Source organism: Delphinus delphis, chromosome 3, assembly GCF_949987515.2.
Source record: "Delphinus delphis chromosome 3, mDelDel1.2, whole genome shotgun sequence".
In the NCBI taxonomy this organism is placed as follows: domain Eukaryota; kingdom Metazoa; phylum Chordata; class Mammalia; order Artiodactyla; family Delphinidae; genus Delphinus; species Delphinus delphis.
In genome coordinates this window covers 4,387,198-4,405,389 of record NC_082685.1, presented here as the reverse complement: position 1 = coordinate 4,405,389, position 18,192 = coordinate 4,387,198, and the positions used below count along the sequence as shown (strand labels likewise).

General features: G+C 41.9%; 1 protein-coding gene and 1 pseudogene across 1 annotated transcript in view; both read left to right on the top strand.

The window, feature by feature from the left end:
* LOC132422622 (zinc finger protein 77-like) overlaps positions 1-8,935 on the top strand; it is a 28,346-nt gene extending 19,411 nt beyond the window's left edge. Inside the window, exons 2-4 of the mRNA XM_060007434.1 lie at positions 4,325-4,451; positions 5,502-5,679; positions 6,085-8,935. Of these exons, the coding sequence (XP_059863417.1) occupies positions 4,325-4,451; positions 5,502-5,679; positions 6,085-7,276 (1,497 nt within the window). The 3' untranslated portion in view covers positions 7,277-8,935. The remainder of the gene's footprint in view (positions 1-4,324; positions 4,452-5,501; positions 5,680-6,084) is intronic.
* A 5,885-nt stretch (positions 8,936-14,820) lies between these two features.
* Positions 14,821-16,915, top strand: LOC132422626 (heterogeneous nuclear ribonucleoproteins A2/B1 pseudogene; annotated as a pseudogene).
* Positions 16,916-18,192: the final 1,277 nt, after the last annotated feature.

Below are 18,192 nucleotides of genomic sequence, written 5' to 3'. Positions count from 1 at the left end.
ATTCCATGTGCACTTGAGAAGAAAGTGTAATCTGCTGTTTTCAGTTGGAATGTCCTATGATATCAATTAAATCTGTCTGGTCTGTTGTGTCATTTAAAGCTTGTGTTTCCTTATTAATTTTCTGTCTGGATGATTTGTCTATTGGTGTAAGTGAGGTGTTAATGTCCCCCCCTAATTTTGTGTTACTGTCAATTTTCTCTTTTATAGATGTTAGCATTTGCCTTATGTATTGAGGTGCTCCTATGTTGGCTGCATATATGTTTATAATTATTATACCTTCTTCTTGGATTGATCCCTTGATCATTATGTAGTGTCCCTCCTTGTCTCTTGTAACAGTCTTTATTTTAACGTCTATTATCTGCTATGAGTATTGCTACTCCAGCTTTCTTTTGATTTCCATTTGCATGGAATATCTTTTTCCGCCCCCTCACTTTCAGTCTGTATGTGTCCCTAGTTCTGAAGTGTGTTTCTTATAGGCAGCATATATATGGGTGTTGTTTTTGTATCTGTTCAGCCAATCTGTGTCTTTTGGTTGGAGCATTTAATCTATTCACATTTAAGGTACTTATCAATATGTATGTTCCTATTACCATTTTCTTAATTATTTTGGGTTTGTTTGGTAGGTCCTTTTCTTCTCTTGTGTTTCCCACTTAAGAGAAGTTCTCTTAGCATTTGTTGTAGAGCTGGTTTGGTGGTGCTGAATTCTCTTAGCTTTTGCTTGTCTGTAAAGCTTTTGACTTCTCTGTCAAATCTGAATGAGATCCTTGCTGGATAGAGTAATCTTGGTTGTAGGTTATTCCCTTTCATCACTTTAAATATGTCATGCCACTCCCTTCTGGCTTGTAGAGTTTCTGCTGAGAAATCAGCTGTTAACCTTACAGGAGTTCCCTCGTATGTTATTTGTCTTTTTTCCCTTGTTGCTTTTAATAACTGTTCTTTGTCCTTAATTTTTGTCAATTTGATTACTGTGTGTCTCAGTGTGTTTCTCCTTGGGTTTATCCTGCCTGGGACTCTCTGTACTTCCTGGACTTGGGTGGCTATTTCCTTTCCCATGTTAGGGAAGTTTTTGACTATAATCTCTTTAGATATTTTCTTGGGTCCTTTCTCTCTCTCTTCTCCTCCTGGGACCCCTTTAATGTGAATGTTGGTGCATTTAATGTTGTCCTAGAGGTTTCTGGCTGTCTTCATTTCTCTTTTCTTTAATCTGTTCCTCAGTAGTGATTCCATCATTCTGTCTTCCAGGTCACTTATCCATTCTTCTGCCTTGGTTATTCTGCTATTGATTCGTTCTAGTGTATTTTTCATTTCAGTTATTGTATTGTTCATCTCTGTTTGTTTGTTCTTTAATTCTTCTAGGTCTTTGTTAAACATTTCTTGTATCTTCTCAATCTATGCCTCCATTCTTTTTCTGAGGTCCTGGATCATCTTCACTATCATTCTGAATTCTTTTTCTGGAAGGTTGCCTATCTCCACTTCATTTACTTGTTTTTCTGGGCTTTTATCTTGTTCCTTCCTCTGGTACATAGTCCTCGGCCTTTTCATTTTGTCATTCTTTCTGTGAAAGTGGTTTTCATTCCAAAGACTGCAGGATTATAGTTCTTCTTGCTTCTGCTGTCTGCCCTGTGGTGGATCCACTCTATGTCTTTTGATTGGAGCATTTAGTCCATTTACTTAAAGTGATTATGGATAGGTATGTACTTATTGCCATTTTGTTAATTGCTTTCTGGTTGTTTTTATAGCTTTTTTTTTTTTTGTCTTTTATTCTTCTTTTGCTCTCTTGTGATTTTATGACTATCTTTAGTGTTATGTCTGGATTACTTTCTCTTTTGTGTGTATCTATTATAGATTTTTAGTTTGTGGTTACCATGAGGTTTATACATAGCAGCCTTTCTATATACATGATTACCTTAAGTTCTAACAGCCCTGCATTTTTAGTCCTCCCACTTGTGTTTAATTTTTTTAACTTTATTTATTTATTTATTTTTGATTGCATTGGGTCTTCATTGCGGTGCACAGGCTTCTCATTGCGGTGGCTTCTCTTGTTTCAGAGCACAGGCTCTAGGCACGTGGGCTTCAGTAGTTGTCACTCGCAGGCTCTAGAGCACAGGATCAGTAGTTGTGGTGCACCGGCTTAGTTGCTCTGTAGCATGTGGGATCTTCCAGTACCAGGGCATGAACCCGTGTCCCCTGCATTGGCAGGTGGATTGTTAACCACTGCATCCCCAGGGAAGTCCTTTAATATTTTTTTGTATCATATTTTACATATGTTGTTTTCTGTATTCCTTAACTACTTATTATGGATATAGATAAATTTACTAGTTTTGTCTTTTAACTTTCCTACTAGGTTTGTAAGTGGTTGATCTACTACCTTTACTTTATCTTTGACTTTACCAGTGCAACTTTTCCTTTCTGGTTTTTATATATCTAGTTGTGGTCTTTTCCACTTAGAGAAGAACATCATGAAAAGGTGATGTTCTAACAGATACTTTTCCTGAGTCTATTGAGGTGATCATATGGTTTTTGTTCTTTGTTAATAAGGTATTTGATACCAATGCTTTGTTTCTTTGAACCAAACTTTTTATTCCTGGGATAAATCCCTCTTGGTGATGGTGTTTAGTACTTTTTATATCTCTCTAGATTTGGATTGTGGATATTTTTGAGTAATTTTTTTGTCTATATTTATATGGAATACTGCTCTGTAGATTTCTTTACATGTGATGTCTTTTTCTTGTCTTGGTATCAGGGTAATACAAGCCTCATAGAAGGGGTTGGGAAATGTCTCCCCACAATTCAATTTTGTATATGGATCACCAATTACTCATGCTATTGAGCCTCTTTTCATATGGTTATTGGCCATTTGTATATCTTCTTTGGAGAATTGTCTATTCACATTTATTGCCCCATTATTTAACTGTATTATTTGTCTTTTATATTATCTTTTATTTTTTTTATTGTTGTCATATGAGTTCTTAAAATATATTTCTGATACAGGCCTCTCATCAGGTGTGTGATTAGCAAACCCAGTTGCAACCCTAGTTGAAGTAACCTTGCCTTCTTTGTAGCTGATATTGTGGGGATTTGTTTTTCCTTCAGATTTTGAGACCATATTTGTTGTTTTAAAAAATCTCTAATTTTTATTTTTGTCATTGTCTGTTTATATCATCAGTGCAGTGTGGTCCCATATTTCTTTTTTTAAAAAATTTTATTGATTTTTGGCTGTGTTGGGTCTTCATTGCTGCAGGCAGCCTTTCTCTAGTCGTGGTGAGCAGGGACTACTCTTTTTTGAGGTGTGTGGACTTCTTATTGCAGTGGCTTCTCATTGCAGAGCGTGGGCTCTAGGTGCACAGGCTTCAGTAGTTGTAGCATGTGGACTCAGCATTTGTGGCACGTGGGACCTGGAGCACTCAGGCTTCAGTAGCTGAGGCACGTGGGCTCAGTAGTTGTAGCACACAGGTGCAGTAGTTGTGATGCATGGGCTTAGTTGCTCCGCGGCATGTGGGATCTTCTGGGACCAGGGCTCAAACCCGTGTGCCCTGCATTGGCAGTTAGATTCTTAACCACTGTGCCACCTGGCAAGTCCCCAATATTTCTCTAAAAATAATAATTAGGTTCTTTTTCTCCCTGTTAAAGTCAACTTGACTCCATTCCCATTAGATCCTTCAATAGCTCTTGTTTGTGGGGCCTGTTCCTTGAATTCCGAGCACTCTGTTATTAATTTGAGAGGCTCCACTGGCTTGACAGATTCCTGAGGAACCAGGCCTTTGCTTACCCAGTGGATGTGCCAGGCCCTGGGCCCTGGACTGCCTGTATACCCCTGGTGTCCATCTCATCTTGGCAGGGGGTCGTATCTCTGCCTCTGTTGGATATGAGGGGGCTAGACCAGACTCCCTGCTGCTTTTGCCTTCAAGTTAAGTGTTATTCAGATCCAGCAGCACTGACGTTCTGTTTCCGGTTCTTGGAGGTGACAAGGTAGTAATAACTTTTGACCAAGCCAGGTATCCATTTCCATGTTATCTGAATGATGATTTCATTTTTCAGTCTTTATCATACCTTAGGATATACTCTTTCAGTAAAAACAATTCTTTCTAATTATGTGTGTGTGAGTATTTATCAAGTATTGCTGTTACACTTTGCTTCAGTTTCCAGCACTTAGCATCACTGAGTAAAATGCATTTGATTGGCTTGTGTGTGTTCATTTCCCACAAGAGAGTGTAAGCTCAGGAGTTCTAGGAATTGAGTCCAGTTCCCGACTTTCGGCCTCCCCATCCTCCCACACACGGGGGTGAAGAGGGAGCCTTGCTGACAGAACCTGTGGCTGTTTCAGGACTCGGTGGTCTTTGAGGACGTGGCTGTGAACTTCACCGTGGAGGAGTGGGCTTTGCTGGACCTGGCTCAGAGGAAGCTCTACAGAGACGTGATGCTGGAGACCTTCAGGAACCTGGCCTCCGTGGGTGAGGATGGCTTCCTCCCTGCACTTAGTCTTTAGGGAACAAATATTTCTTAAAATTGTCCTTTCTTATTAGGGACAAGGATGAGAACATGTTGGAAAAAAGACAGACACAGTCCAACCTTTCATGAAACCTACCTAGGGTCAGGTAGCTTTTCCATGAAAACAAAGTTTACTGTATTGATTGACTTTTTGTCACTCTTGATTAGAATCCTGAGAGTCCCGAATTTTATAAATGTGAGCATATTCTGCAGTGTCACCTAGAGCAGTGGGAGCAGCGTTATGGTTTTCACCCTGTGAAAGTTACACTGTGATCGGTATACATTTGACATGATAATTTTGCTGCAATTAAACCCACACTTACCCATTGTCAGTGACTTGAGGACCAGAGAATTGGCCCATCTCATGGATGGCTTGTTGTCCTTCATCCTCCCCATGAGGAGCTTTTCTCCATGAGCAAGACAGCAGCCACACACCATCCGATCTCCCAGTGGCAGCTGGGTCAGTGGAGATAGGCTTTGTCTAGGGCCTCTGTGCCTGCGATCACCAGGAGGGCACACGTCTCGGGAGGAGAAGGTTCTGGATCAGGGAGTGATATTTGGACATACCTGTTAGAAATATGACTCTGTCTTTGAGAAGGTGATGTTTGTCATTAACCTGGTTTCCCTCTTGGAGTTTTCATCCATCCTTGCCCACTTGGGAAGTCTTTCTGTAGCTCCTCTTACAAAGGGAGCACTTGGGAATGTGCATTTTACCCAGTTCCATCCTACTTTACTTTTCTGAAAATACTGATCTCGACATCAGTCTCCATTCTTTTTGAAGTATCTCTTAGTGAACAAGCTGCCACTTTGACTCATTTTTCTTACTATGGCCAAAGTTCCAAATAGCTAAGGGTCCTCAGAGTTTTTCTTTGTTCCCATGTCCATTTTTCCTTATAAAATGTGTTTACATTTTTGGGTCAGTATATGGAAAGAAATCTGCATATGGTCTCTTTTCTTTCCTTTATCCCACCATTTCTTTCCTGGGGGTTTAGTTTTGTTACCAACTGTTACAGGTTCTTGCCCTCAAGTTAAAACCAGTGGATCAAGTCCTCAGTGGGATATTTTGGAGAATGAACTATGCAGTGAAAAGAAAATAGTAAGATGCACAAGAAATGATTCCTGTTCTGTTTTTGGAGAAAACTGGATATTTCATAACATCCGAGGTCACCAAACTCAGGAGAGGGATTTCAGGTGAGTGGCACAGCTACAGGGGAAGGCAGATCTCTGCAGACTGTTAGACTAACTTGAAACTAAAGAAAAGGTATAAACCTAGCTAAACAATTTTTTACTTAGAAAATTTTCACAAGAGAATACTTTCATAAATGTGAGGTATCTGAAACATAATTCAGTTGGAAACAATGACCAGGAAACCCTGTATGTAAGAAACACAGAACGTTATGGCTCTGTCTGAGCCCTCAGACAGAGCATTAAGCTTGTTACATGTTGTCACAATGCAGACAGTGCCTACAACATACCCATTCCTTGAAAATGGCAAATACATAGTGAAAATAATAATGAACAACCATCAATAAATCATTAATGAAGAAATCAGTTATAATCATTAATCCCTAACACTGTTCTTCCCATTTTGAACAGAAATGGTTTGGTGGAGCATCTCTGCAAAGGTAATGAAGGTCATCAATGTGGAGAAACCCTGAACCAGATTACACGTCTTACTGTGCATAAGGGTTATCCGACTGGAATTCAGCCCTATAAATGCACTAAGTGTGGAAAAGCCTTCAGGGATTGTTCTTTCCAGAAGAATCAGCAAAGATCTCACCCTGGACACAAACCTTATCCATGTGAAGAACGTGGGGAAGCCTGCAGCTGTGTCTCGTGCCTAAATCCTCCTGAGGAAACACACATTGTAGAGAAACTGGAAAAACATCAGGATGCTGGGAGAGCATCTAAGAGATACGTGAAGAGTGGCAGTAGTAAACAGTCTTTAGAGTGTAAGAAGTCTGGAAAAGCTCTCACTTGTCCCTCATCCTTTAAGGGACGTGAGAGAGGTCACCATCGACAGAAAATCCATGTGTGTAAAGTATGTGGGAAATCCTTTATGTATTATTCCTACCTTGCACGGCATGTGAGAACTCACACTGGAGAGAAGCCCTATGAATGTAAGGAATGTGAGAAAACCTTCCGATATCCTGCATCCCTGGGAGGACATGTGACAATGCACACTGGAGAGAAACCTTACGTGTGTAAGGAATGTGGGAAAACCTTCAGTTGTCCCAAATACTTCAGAAGACACATGAAAACACACAGTGGCATGAAACCCTATGAATGTATGGAATGCGGCAAAGCCTACAGTTGCTCCTCATCCCTTCGAGAACACGCACGAACACACAGCGAAGAGAAACCCTATGAATGTCAGCACTGTGGGAAAGCCTTCAGGCATCAGCGATATTTTAAAAAGCATGTTAGAATGCACAGCGGAGTGAAACCCTATGAATGTATGGAATGCGGGAAAGCCTACAGTTGTTCCACATCCCTCCGGGAGCATGAGAGAACGCACACTGGGGAGAGGCCCTTCGAATGCCAGCACTGCAGGAAAGCCTTCACTCGCCACGCCTCCCTTCGAGGACACATGAGAACGCACAGTGGGGAGAGAGCCTACAGATGTACACAGTGTGGGAAAGCTTTCTGTTGGCCCTCGTCCTTACGAAAGCACGTAAGAATGCACAGTGAGGAGAAGCCCTATGAATGTCAGCAATGTGGGAAAGCCTTCTGGTACCCCGCAAACCTGCGAGGACACATGAGGATACATGCTGGGGAGAAACTCTGAATCCAAGGACCGTGGGAGAGACTTCATTCTCTCTTCAAACTTGTAATGTGAGCAGCACACTGTAGAGAAAAACTTATGAAAGGGAAAACGTGGGAAAACCTTCAGCACTTCACTTACTTTGTACATGAAAACTCAGAGCACAATAGAAATCTTTTAACAGAGATAAATATGGTTTTGCCTTGGTAAGTGCCTCATCCTGAATAGGGATCCCAGTGTATTAATTTCTAGCTCATATTGCTGATCTGAATACTGAAGATAATAACTATCTCTCTATGTCTACTTCATCTGTACTACTTATATTTTGTTATCTCCAACTTTAAATAATCATACAGTCATATAAAGCTTGCCTCATTTCCATTACAGTGTCTTTTTTTTTGGTTGCCCTGCTCAGCCTGCAGGATCTTAGTTCCCTGACCAGGGATCAAACGCATGCCCCCTGCAGTAGAAGCACAGAGTCCTAACCACTGGACTGCCAGGGAACTCCCATTATGATGTCATTTGAACCCAGGGGTGATAAGTGGTTTTCAGTTTTTGGTTTTTTTTTCATGTGTAACTTGGTATAATTTTTAGGTGAAAAGCTTTTGATTCTTACTTTGCATTATCTTCCTAATATGTGATCATGATATGAGGTCTGTATTGTTGAAATGTCTTTCCTGGTCCACTGTTACAGATACTGGAATTTTCTGACTCAATATTTACCCTCCCCTTGCACCTTCATTACCGAAAGGTGTGTCTTCCAAGTTGTTTGTTGCTAGCAGATACCATATCTTTGTTTCTCACAGAAATTAGTAATTGTGGAAGGTCTTGGAAAATAACATTCTCATCTGATTATGTTTGTAATTTGGCCTCTGTTCATGTCCATGATCTTGGTTGGAAATCAGACATGATAATTGAGTTAAGAAGTGCAACTTGCTGGCATGAAGATGAAAGCTCCTGTCCAGACGGTTCTACTGAATTGTGTTGTCAGCTTGGGTAAGGTGGGAAACTGTATATCCAGGTCCTTCTGTTAGTGGTTCTGAGTTAAAGTTCTTAAGATGAGGAAGAAGCATGAGGTCTGGAAAGCAGAAGTGTGGAAACCATGATTCTCAGGTCTTCTGTACCATCAGGAGACAGAGATGCATGGCAACCTGGTGAGCCTGAGTTCCAGCACCGTTTTTTGACTTCTGGCTCTGCCCATGTGGAACAGTCCCAATCAGACATGTTTGATGAACCCAACCCTGTGGATTTCTGGCTACAGAATCTGATCCATGATGGGGGTTTATAGAGGTTACGTGTGGAAGCCAGGACCCCTAGAAAATGGAAGAGAAAAAGTTGGCATCTGGTTTGATTACTTACTTGTGATCACCAGCCAGGTCAATCAAGTAGTGGAACTCAGGCTTGTGGTTGCCCCACAAGCCCCTGTGCATGGTCTGTCTGTATATGGTGGTTCCAAACCCTGGGAGGAATGATTTCTTCACTGGTGCCTTCCAAATCTCATATGAGTTAAGCTGTTGGTGAATTGTAACCTGGAATCGTAAAGGCGGGGATCCTGGGAAACATACCTCCCAGCCTTACCCTCAGTGAAACAACAATTCAGCAGAAACATATCTACCTTTAGATTTCATTGACCTTTCACAGTAGTACCAAGAAATGTAGCACAGTGGGGATGAGAGGGATATGGCGATGGATGTTTCATTCATTCATTTATTCCAGGGAATATTATAGCGGAAGTTTAAACTAACTATTTCAGATAACACTGGAAGTTGATACCTAAATGGATTATTAAAATATATACAAATGTGTGGGGCTTCCCTGCTGGTCCAGTGGTTAAGACTTCACGTTCCCAATGCAAGGGGCACGGGCTCGATCCCTGGTCAGGGAACTAAGATCCCTCGTGCCACACGGCACAGCCCCCCACATAAAATACGTACACATATACTGACTTAAGTAGTGTGTCCTCCCCTGCCCCACCACCGATTTCATGTCCACCTGGAATCACTGACACAACCTGATTTGGAATAAGGTCTTTGCAGATGTAATCAGGATGTGGTCACATTGGATTGGTGTCGGTCCTAATCCAATGATGTGTATCCTTATAAAAAGAGGGAAATTTGGGCACAGAGACCTGCACAGGAGACAGACATGTCTTCACCATGTAAAGACAGAGCAGAGATTGGTGTGATCTCTGTACAAGCCAAGTCATGCGAAGGATTGTTGGCAACCTCCAGAAGCTAGAAGATATGCCTAGAACACGTTCCTCCTCAGAGTCTCCAGAAGTAGCCAGCCCTGCTGATCACTTCATTTCATACGGCCAGCCTCCTAAACTGTGAGAAAATAAGTTTCTGTTGTTTAAACCACCATGTCTCCGGTGCTTTGTTAGGGCAGCCCAAGCAGACTAATGTAGTTCCTAAGGAGGGTGTGGGCCTTGGATATTTGAAGGACATCCAGAGGCCAGTGTTTCTGGAGCAGAGTGAGCTGGTGGCAAGAACAGCAGAGGTGAGAGGAGAGCAATGACGGTGGGTAGGCACATCATGTCCTGATGCACTGACATGCTGTGGTGCACTGACACTGGCCATGAGTGACAGAGCCTAAAAGTGGCCAGATGAGGGAGCTTTACAAAGTCCCTGTGTTACCTTGAGAATAGACTCTAGGGTGTTGTCACTTAAGGTGGTGGATCAGATGGGGTTGGTAGCAGTGGCAATGATGTGCCAGGTTGGAGCCCGGATGTAATTTGAAGTAAGAGCCATCGGAATTTCTTGATGGCTTGAAGGTGGGGTGAGAGGAAGAGTCAAGAGTGGCTCTATTATTTTGTGCAGGAAAAACTGGCATGATGGTATTGCCATCAACTGACATGTAGGTCGTGGGCAATGGAGAAGAATATTGCTGGAGTGTAAGGAGTTGAACTTGGAGTGTGCTGAGATGAAGATGAGATCAGGGCATACTAAGGCAGAAGATAAACTTATGAGAATTTTATTACAATTTAAAAAATATTTTAGGGACTTCCCTGGCGGTCCAGTGTTTAAGACTCTGAGCTTCTACTGCAAGGGGGTGTGGGTTTGATCCCTGGTCTGGGAACTAAGATCCCACATGACCCGTGGTGTGGCCAAAAAATAAAAATAAATTAAAAAATAAAAACATATTGTAAGAGAATGTTATTACAAACATTGGTCCCAATGGCAAAAATGTGGGGAAAAAAAGCTCCTACCAGTTGAATCATTTCATGAAAATGGTATAGTCCTACAAGCATAAAAATAGATTAATAAAAGTGCATAAATTACCAAGCTGTGGACGGCAAAACATTTTTGAACAAAAGACACTTGATAGGAACTTCTCTGGTGGTCCAGTGGTTAAGAATCCACCTTCCAATGCAGAGGACACGGGTTCGATCCCTGGTTGGGGAACTAAGATCCCACATGCCAAGGGGCAGCTAAGTCCGAGTGCCACAACTAGAGAAACCCTTGCGCCATAATGAAGACCCAGCACAGCTAAAATTAAAAAATAAATAAAATTTAAAAAGTGGACTGTTAAAGCTGATATTTAAAAACAAAGACATGATATAAAATGATACATACCATTTGACTCTATTTACATGCAATATAAAACAGGAAAAATGATTGATGAAACTAAAAGTAAATGAAAGGAAATGATTTTTAAAAGTTTGGGATATTGGTAACTGTGAGAGGGCAGGGTGGGGCTTCTGATGGGGCATAAACCCAAGTGGGATGTGGGGGGTGTGACAGCAGCCTCCCTGTCTTGTATGGATTATGACACCATGTGTTAAAAAAAAAGGAGACATAGGGCCCAAAATGTAGTCACTTGTGCTGAATCCCATGTCAGCAAGCCAAAACTTACTACCTAGCCAAATTGCACTTTCAGTCTTTCCCAGGAGTGTGACCTTTAACCAGTCGATCTGGGTTTTCCTGCTCAGCACTAGTGAGGTAATCCCCTCAATAGGCCCCCTCCATCCCCCTTAGGAGGGCGGCATTGCCTGAAACCATGCATTCTTTGCTAATAATTTCCTTTCCACTTTTGAAAACCTTTCCTATTCTGAAGCTCAGTGGTGTGCCTTTCTACTTGCCAGACGGGACACTGCCCAGTTCATCAATTGTTCAATAAAGCCAATTTGATCTTTAAATTTACTCAGTGAATTTTTGCTATTTAACAGATGTGGTGGCAGCAGTGGGATCAAAGGATTTTCCAACGGTATTCAGAGATGACCAGAAACAGAGGCATGGGGGACTTCCCTGGTGGTCCAGTGGTTAAGACTCTGCACTTCCACCACAGGGGGCACAGATTCATCCCAGGGAACTGAGATCCCACATGCCATGTGCCATGCAGCACAGCCAAAAAATAATTAATTAATTTAAAAAAACACACACACAGGCATGGTACCAGCAAACCTCTTTTCGAGTTCACTGTCTTTCTCACCATTTCTGAGGGTTGTGGATAAGTTCCTCTCATTTCTGAGCTCTGCTCTCTGTTGTACTCCCAATCGAATTGACTTTCCAGTCAAGGGTTTAGTGGGTCAGCTTGAGCTGGAAGATGGTTCCATCCAGAACCCTAGTCCCTAGTTCTTAGTTCAGTCTGCAATCTCCTGCTTGTTTGGAATCCCTTTCACAAGTTGCACCCTGCATTTCCCCTTTACTGGGGTTGCTGATACAGTCCTTTACCCAGTTCCAGTCTATTGATCCCATTTGCTGGAGTCTCCTTATTTAGTCCATGCTGGGATTTTTTTTTTTTAATTTGGCCATGCCCTGAGGCATGCTGGATCCTAGTTCCCGACCAGGGATTGGACCTGTGCCCCCTGCAGTGAAAGTGCAGGGTCCTAACCATTGGACTGCCAGGGAAGTCCCCCATGCTGGGAGTTACTGGTGGTGTACATGGACTTCTGCAGCAGTGTGTCTTGGTTGCTGCTGGTTTGTTTTGGTGAACATGTTTATCTTGTTTTGTATAGATAAAGGCTACTGCTAACATGGATCTCAGAAACCAAAAAGCCACAAAACTTGGTGGTCACAGATCAAGAATTTAAGAACTGTTAGAACACTTGCCACCTAACTCAAAGACTTCCATGTTGGGATAAGTTGGTCACAGAATGGGTTGGAATGGTGCAAGGTCCCTTGCCAAACTCAAGAAAATTTCTATGCAGTGTAGTACATTGTAAACTACCACAGTTTCCAACTGAGTGGCATGTCCCTTTTAGGTATTAGTTTGACTCCAAGTGACCGAAAGTATAAGAAAGAAATAGAGGGAGGGAGGGAGGGAGGAAAGAAAGGTACATACATACATAAATAAATAAGATCCTTAAATCCACATGGTTAATAAGCATGCCACCTTCCAGTACACCTGTTAGGAACTGTGGTCCCAGAAGCTATAAATATCTGTAAAAATGGCAAAATCTTACTGACAACAACCTACAAATTTTGTGTCTTGAGAACACGGCTTGGGAGCCCCAAAATATGGCCAAACAGAAATGTATATTAATCTCCATTTGCAGCTAGGGTCCTACCAAACTGCTCTCATTCCTCAGGGAAATTAAAACCTAGCGTTACAATGGTTGTTATAAGGAACATTCCAATTAGATAAGATCATTTAAGAAGTGCACTTGGGCTTCCCTGGTGGCGCAGTGGTTGAAAGTCCGCCTGCCGATGCAGGGGACACGGGTTTATGCCCCGGTCAGGGAAGATCCCACATGCCGCGGAGCGGCTGGGCCCATGAGCCATGGCTGCTGGGCCTGCGCGTCCGGAGCCTGTGCTCCGCAACGGGAGAGGCCACAACAGTGAGAGGCCGCGTACCGCAAAAAAAAAAAAAAAAAAAAAAAAAGAAGTGCACTTACTAAAAATTTTTAAAATAATAAAAATTTTTAAGAATTAAAAAGAAAGTGCACTTAAAAGTGAGGGCTTCCATGTGAAACAAACAGAATGAGATTAATTGGCATGTAGGGGCCTCCAAAAGTCAAAAAAATTTTCTTAAAAATTCATTACAAAAGGCTAATAGAAAATTAAAGCTATAAGAGGTACCTAGAACAAAAGAACTCATAAAGACAACACTGAACATAGTGGTTATTTTGACAAAACATGTCCACCTTTTATAGTCTCTTATTATCACGAGCAGACCACTAGAAAAAATATTCATTCTTTTAATAGAACAACCAATTTTTACTTTTGCACTAACTTACTTGTCATATTAAAACTTGTTCACCTAAATTTATTCCAATTTAGCCAGTCCTGATGACACAAAAAAATCCTTTCTAAAGATTCCTTTTTTTCACAAAACTTTTACAAATTTCTATGTCCATTTTACCTGTCCTTTGTTTTCTTTCCCGTTTAGAAATAAGTGGCTTTAGGACAAAGTCACTTCGTTTTCCCTTAACAAAATGCATTCCCATTCCTTATACATTTTTCTTTTAATTTTCTTGCATACAAGGATATATTCCTTATTAATCTTAGTAGTTTTAGAAACCTTAATTTATAATGAAACTAAGAAGTAAGCAATTGTGAACTGTTTGTTATACCAATATTTCTTTTCCAATTCAGTAAAAAGTATCTTATTAATAGATCCAAATATCTTTTGTTTTCTGTAATAAGGCAAAAGTAGGTACACTTAGACTTGTTTAGTATTGAATAACTAATGTTTCAGTATTTTGTCTTACTCAGAAATGACATAGACATTCAATGAATTCCCATCATTCAATTTAACGTAGCAAACTCTAAGGGTGTAAATTACCCCCTCAAAATTGGTAAGCTATTCTAAATAGATCTAACATAAAACAATTATCACTTAAAACTTCACGTAGGGAAAATGGCGGACTAGGAAGACGCAGAATTCGCGTCTCTGCACAACTAGGGCACCTACCAGGCACCAGTGGGGGACCACAGACACCTAAGGGGATGGGAGGAACCCCCAGCGACTGGTTGTTTCAATTATATTTTTATTTTACCTAATATATTTTTCATCTTTCTAATTTTATTTTGTTCTTTGATATTGTACTTCTCCCTTTTTTCTTTCTTTCTTTCTTTCTTTCTTTTTTTTTTTTGCCACACCACGCAGCTTGCAGGGACCTTGGTCCCCAGGCCGGAGGTCGGGCCCGAGCTCCTGTGGTGGGAGCTCCGAGTCCAAACCGCTGGACTAACAGAGAACCTCAGACCCCAGGGAATATTAATCGGAGTGAAGTCTCCTGGAGGTCCTCATCTCAGCACCAACACCTGGCTCTATCTGCCTGCAAACTCCAGTGCTGAACGCCTCAGGCCAAACAACCAGTAAGACAGGAATACAGGTACTAGCAACACAAGAAACAAATAGATAAACTGGAGCTTATCAAAAGTAAAATCTTATATATATATATATATATATATTAAAAAAAAAAGTAAAATCTTTTGTGCATCCAAGGACACTATCAAGAGAGTGAAAAGACACCCCACAGAGGGAGAACATATTGGGAATCATACATGCGATAAGGTTTTATTATCCAGAACACATTAAACAGCCTTTCATATCAATAATAAAAAGGCAAACAACCCAGTTAAAAAATGGGAAAGAAGTTAAATAGACTTTTGTCCAAGAGTGATAAACAAATGGCCAATAAACAGATGAAAATTTTCTCCACATCGCTAATCATCAGGAAAATGCATGTCAAAACCACATGAGATAACCACTTTGCACCTACTAGGATGGCTAGAATCATGGCCAGAAGTGTTGTCGAGGAGAAAAGCAGCGGCGGCGGCTCTAGCGGCAGTAGCAGTAGCGCCGGGTCCAGAGAGTGGAGGTGCTCCTAGAGCAGCGGCAGTTCTGACTACAGCGCAGGGACGAGTCCGGTTCGTGTTCGTCCGCGGAGATCTCTCTCATCTCGCTCGGCTGCGGGAAATCGGGCTGAAGCGACGGAGTCTGCGATGGAGAGAGAAAAGGAACAAATCCGTAAACTCTTTATTGGTGGCCTGAGCTTTGAAACTACAGAAGAAAGTTTGAAGAACTACTGCGAACAATGGGGGAAAACTTACAGACTGTGTGGTAATGAGGGATCCTGCAAGCAAAAGATCATGAGGATTTCGTTTTGTAACTTTTTCATCCATGGCTGAGATCGATGCTGCCATGGCTGCCAGACCTCGTTCAACTATGGGAGAGCGGTTGAACCAAAACATGCTGTTTGCAAGAGAGGAATCTGGAAAGCCAGGGGCTCATGTCACTCTGAAGAAGCTGTTTGTAGGTGGAATTAAAGATGCTGAGGAACATTATCTTAGAGATTACTTTGAGGCATACGGACAAATTGTTACCATTGAGATAATTACTGATAGCCAGTCTGGAAAGAAAAGAGGCTTTGGGTTTGTTACTTTTGATGAGCATGATCCTGTGGATAAGAGTGTGTTGCAGAAATACCATACCATCAATGGTCATAATGCAGAAGTAAGAAAGGCTTTGTCTAGACAAGAAATGCAGGAAGTCCAAAGTTCTAGAAGTGGAAGAGGAGGCCACTTTGGTTTGGAGATTCTCGTGGTGCTGGTGGCAATTTTGGACCAGGACTAGGACCAGGACCAAGTTTTAATATGATAACTTAAGAGGAGGACCTGATGGGTATGGAAGTGGTCCTGGATTTAGAGATGGGTATGCTGGGTATGGAGGAGGGCCTGGAGGTGGCAATTTTGGAGGTGGCCCAGGTTATGGAGGAGGAGGATATGGTAGTAGAGGTTCTGGATCTGGCAACCAGGGTGAGAGCTCCTGGGGTGGGTATGGCATCTATGGAGGAAGAAATCGTGGAAGTGGAAATGGCAATGATTTTGGAAATTATAACCAGCAACCTTCTAACTACGGTCCAATGAAGAGTGGAAACTTTGGTGGTAGCAGGAACATGGGGGGGACCATATGGTGGAGGAAACTATGGTCCAGGAAGCAGTGAAGGAAATGGGGGTTATGGAGGGAGAAGCCGATATTGATCTTCTTCCTATTTACCATGGGCTTCACTGTATAAATATGAGAGGATTAGAGCCCAGAGGTAACAGAACAGCTTCAGGTTATGGAAATAACAATGTTAAGGGAACTCTTATCTCAGTCATGCATAAATATGCAGTAATATGGCAGAAGACACCAGAGCAGATGCAGAGAGCCATTCTGTGAATGGATTGGATTATTTAATAACATTACTGTGGAGGAAGGATTGTAAAAAAAAAAAAGTGCCTTTGAGACAGTTTATTAGCTTTTTTTTTTGTGGACCTCTCACTGTTGTGGCCTCTCCCGTTGCGGAGCACAGGCTCCGGACCCGCAGGCTCAGCGGCCATGGCTCACGGGCCCAGCCACTCCGCGGCATGTGGGATCATCCCGGAGCAGGGCATGAACCCACGTCCCCTGCATCGGCAGGCGGACTCTCAACCACTGCGCCACCAGGGAAGCCCTCTTAGCTTTTTATTTGTTGTTTCTTTCTAGTGGTCTTTGTAAGTGTAGAAGCATTCCTTCTTTGATAATGTTAAATTTGTAAGTTTCAGATGACATGTAAAAGCTTTTTTAAGATTTTTCTCAAAGTTTTGAAAAGCTATTAGCCAGGATCATGGTATAATAAGACATAACATTTTTCCTTTAAAAAAATTTAAGTGTGTCTTAGAGTTAAGAAGCTGTTGTACATTTATGATTTAATAAAATAATTCTAAAGGAAAAAAAAAGAAGTGTTGTCAAGGATATGGAGAAATTAGAACCCTGTACACTGCTGGTGGGAATGTAAAATGGTGCAGGCACTGTGGGTAAGAGCTTGGTGGTTCCTCAAAAAGTTAAACATGAAATTAACCCTGTGAGCCAACATTTCCACTCCTGCCTATACTGAAACAGATGCTCAAATATGTGTACGTGAATGCTGGTTGCAGCACTATTCACAATAGCCAGAAGGTGGAAATGTCCTGAATGTCCATCAGTGGCTGATGGAAATGTCCCAAATGTCCATCAGTGGCTGAATGGATAAACTAAGTGTAACCTGTACATAGGATGAGAATAATAGTCATAAAAAGTAAGGGAAGGGCTTCCCTGGTGGCACAGTTGTTGAGAGTCCGCCTGCCGATGCAGGGGACACGGGTTCATGTCCCGGTCCGGGAGGATCCCACATGCCGCGGAGTGGCTGGGCCCGTGAGCCATGGCCGCTGAAAGAATTTTTTTTTTTCTTTCTTTGTGGTACGTGGGCCTGTCACTGTCGTGTAACAAAAAAAAAAAAAAAAAAAAAAAACTTTCTGTCTGTGAATTCCCTGGCAGTCCAGTGGTTAGGACTCTGCAGTTTCACTCTTGAGGGCCTGAGTTCAATCCCTGGTGGGGGAACTAAGATCCCAGAAGCTGCAAGGCATGGCCAAAAAAATTCTTAAAAAAAAGTTTTTTTTCTGTATTTGGATTTACCTAGTCTGGACATTTTATATACCTAAATGAAATCATACAATATTGGTCTTTTGTGTCTGGCTTTTTTCCTCAGCATATTTTCAAGGTTTCATTCATGTTGCAGCATGTGTCAGAGCTTCCCTTACTTTCTTTTTTTTTTTTTACCGGTACGCGGGCCTCTCACTTTTGTGGCCTCTCCCATTGTGGAGCACAGGCCCCGGACGAGCAGGCCCAGCAGCCATGGCTCACGGGCCCAGCCGCTCCGCGGCATGTGGAATCTTCCCAGACCGGGGCACGAACCCGCGTCCCCTGCATCGGCAGGCGGACTCTCAACCACTGCGCTACCAGGGAAGCCCCCCAAAAAGTATTTTAGTGGTGACCAAGAGGTAGGGTTATCATGGCTATAATCGCCTTATAATTTGTTTTTAAATGAGTATACAGTTCATATACCATAACGTTCACACTTTTAAGTGTGAAACTCAGTGGCTTTTTGTACATTGCACAGCTGTCCAACCATCACTATACAGTGTGAAAAAGGAAATATAACTTCTTACATTTCAAAATTCACAGAGACTGACTAAAAGCTGATCTGACATAAA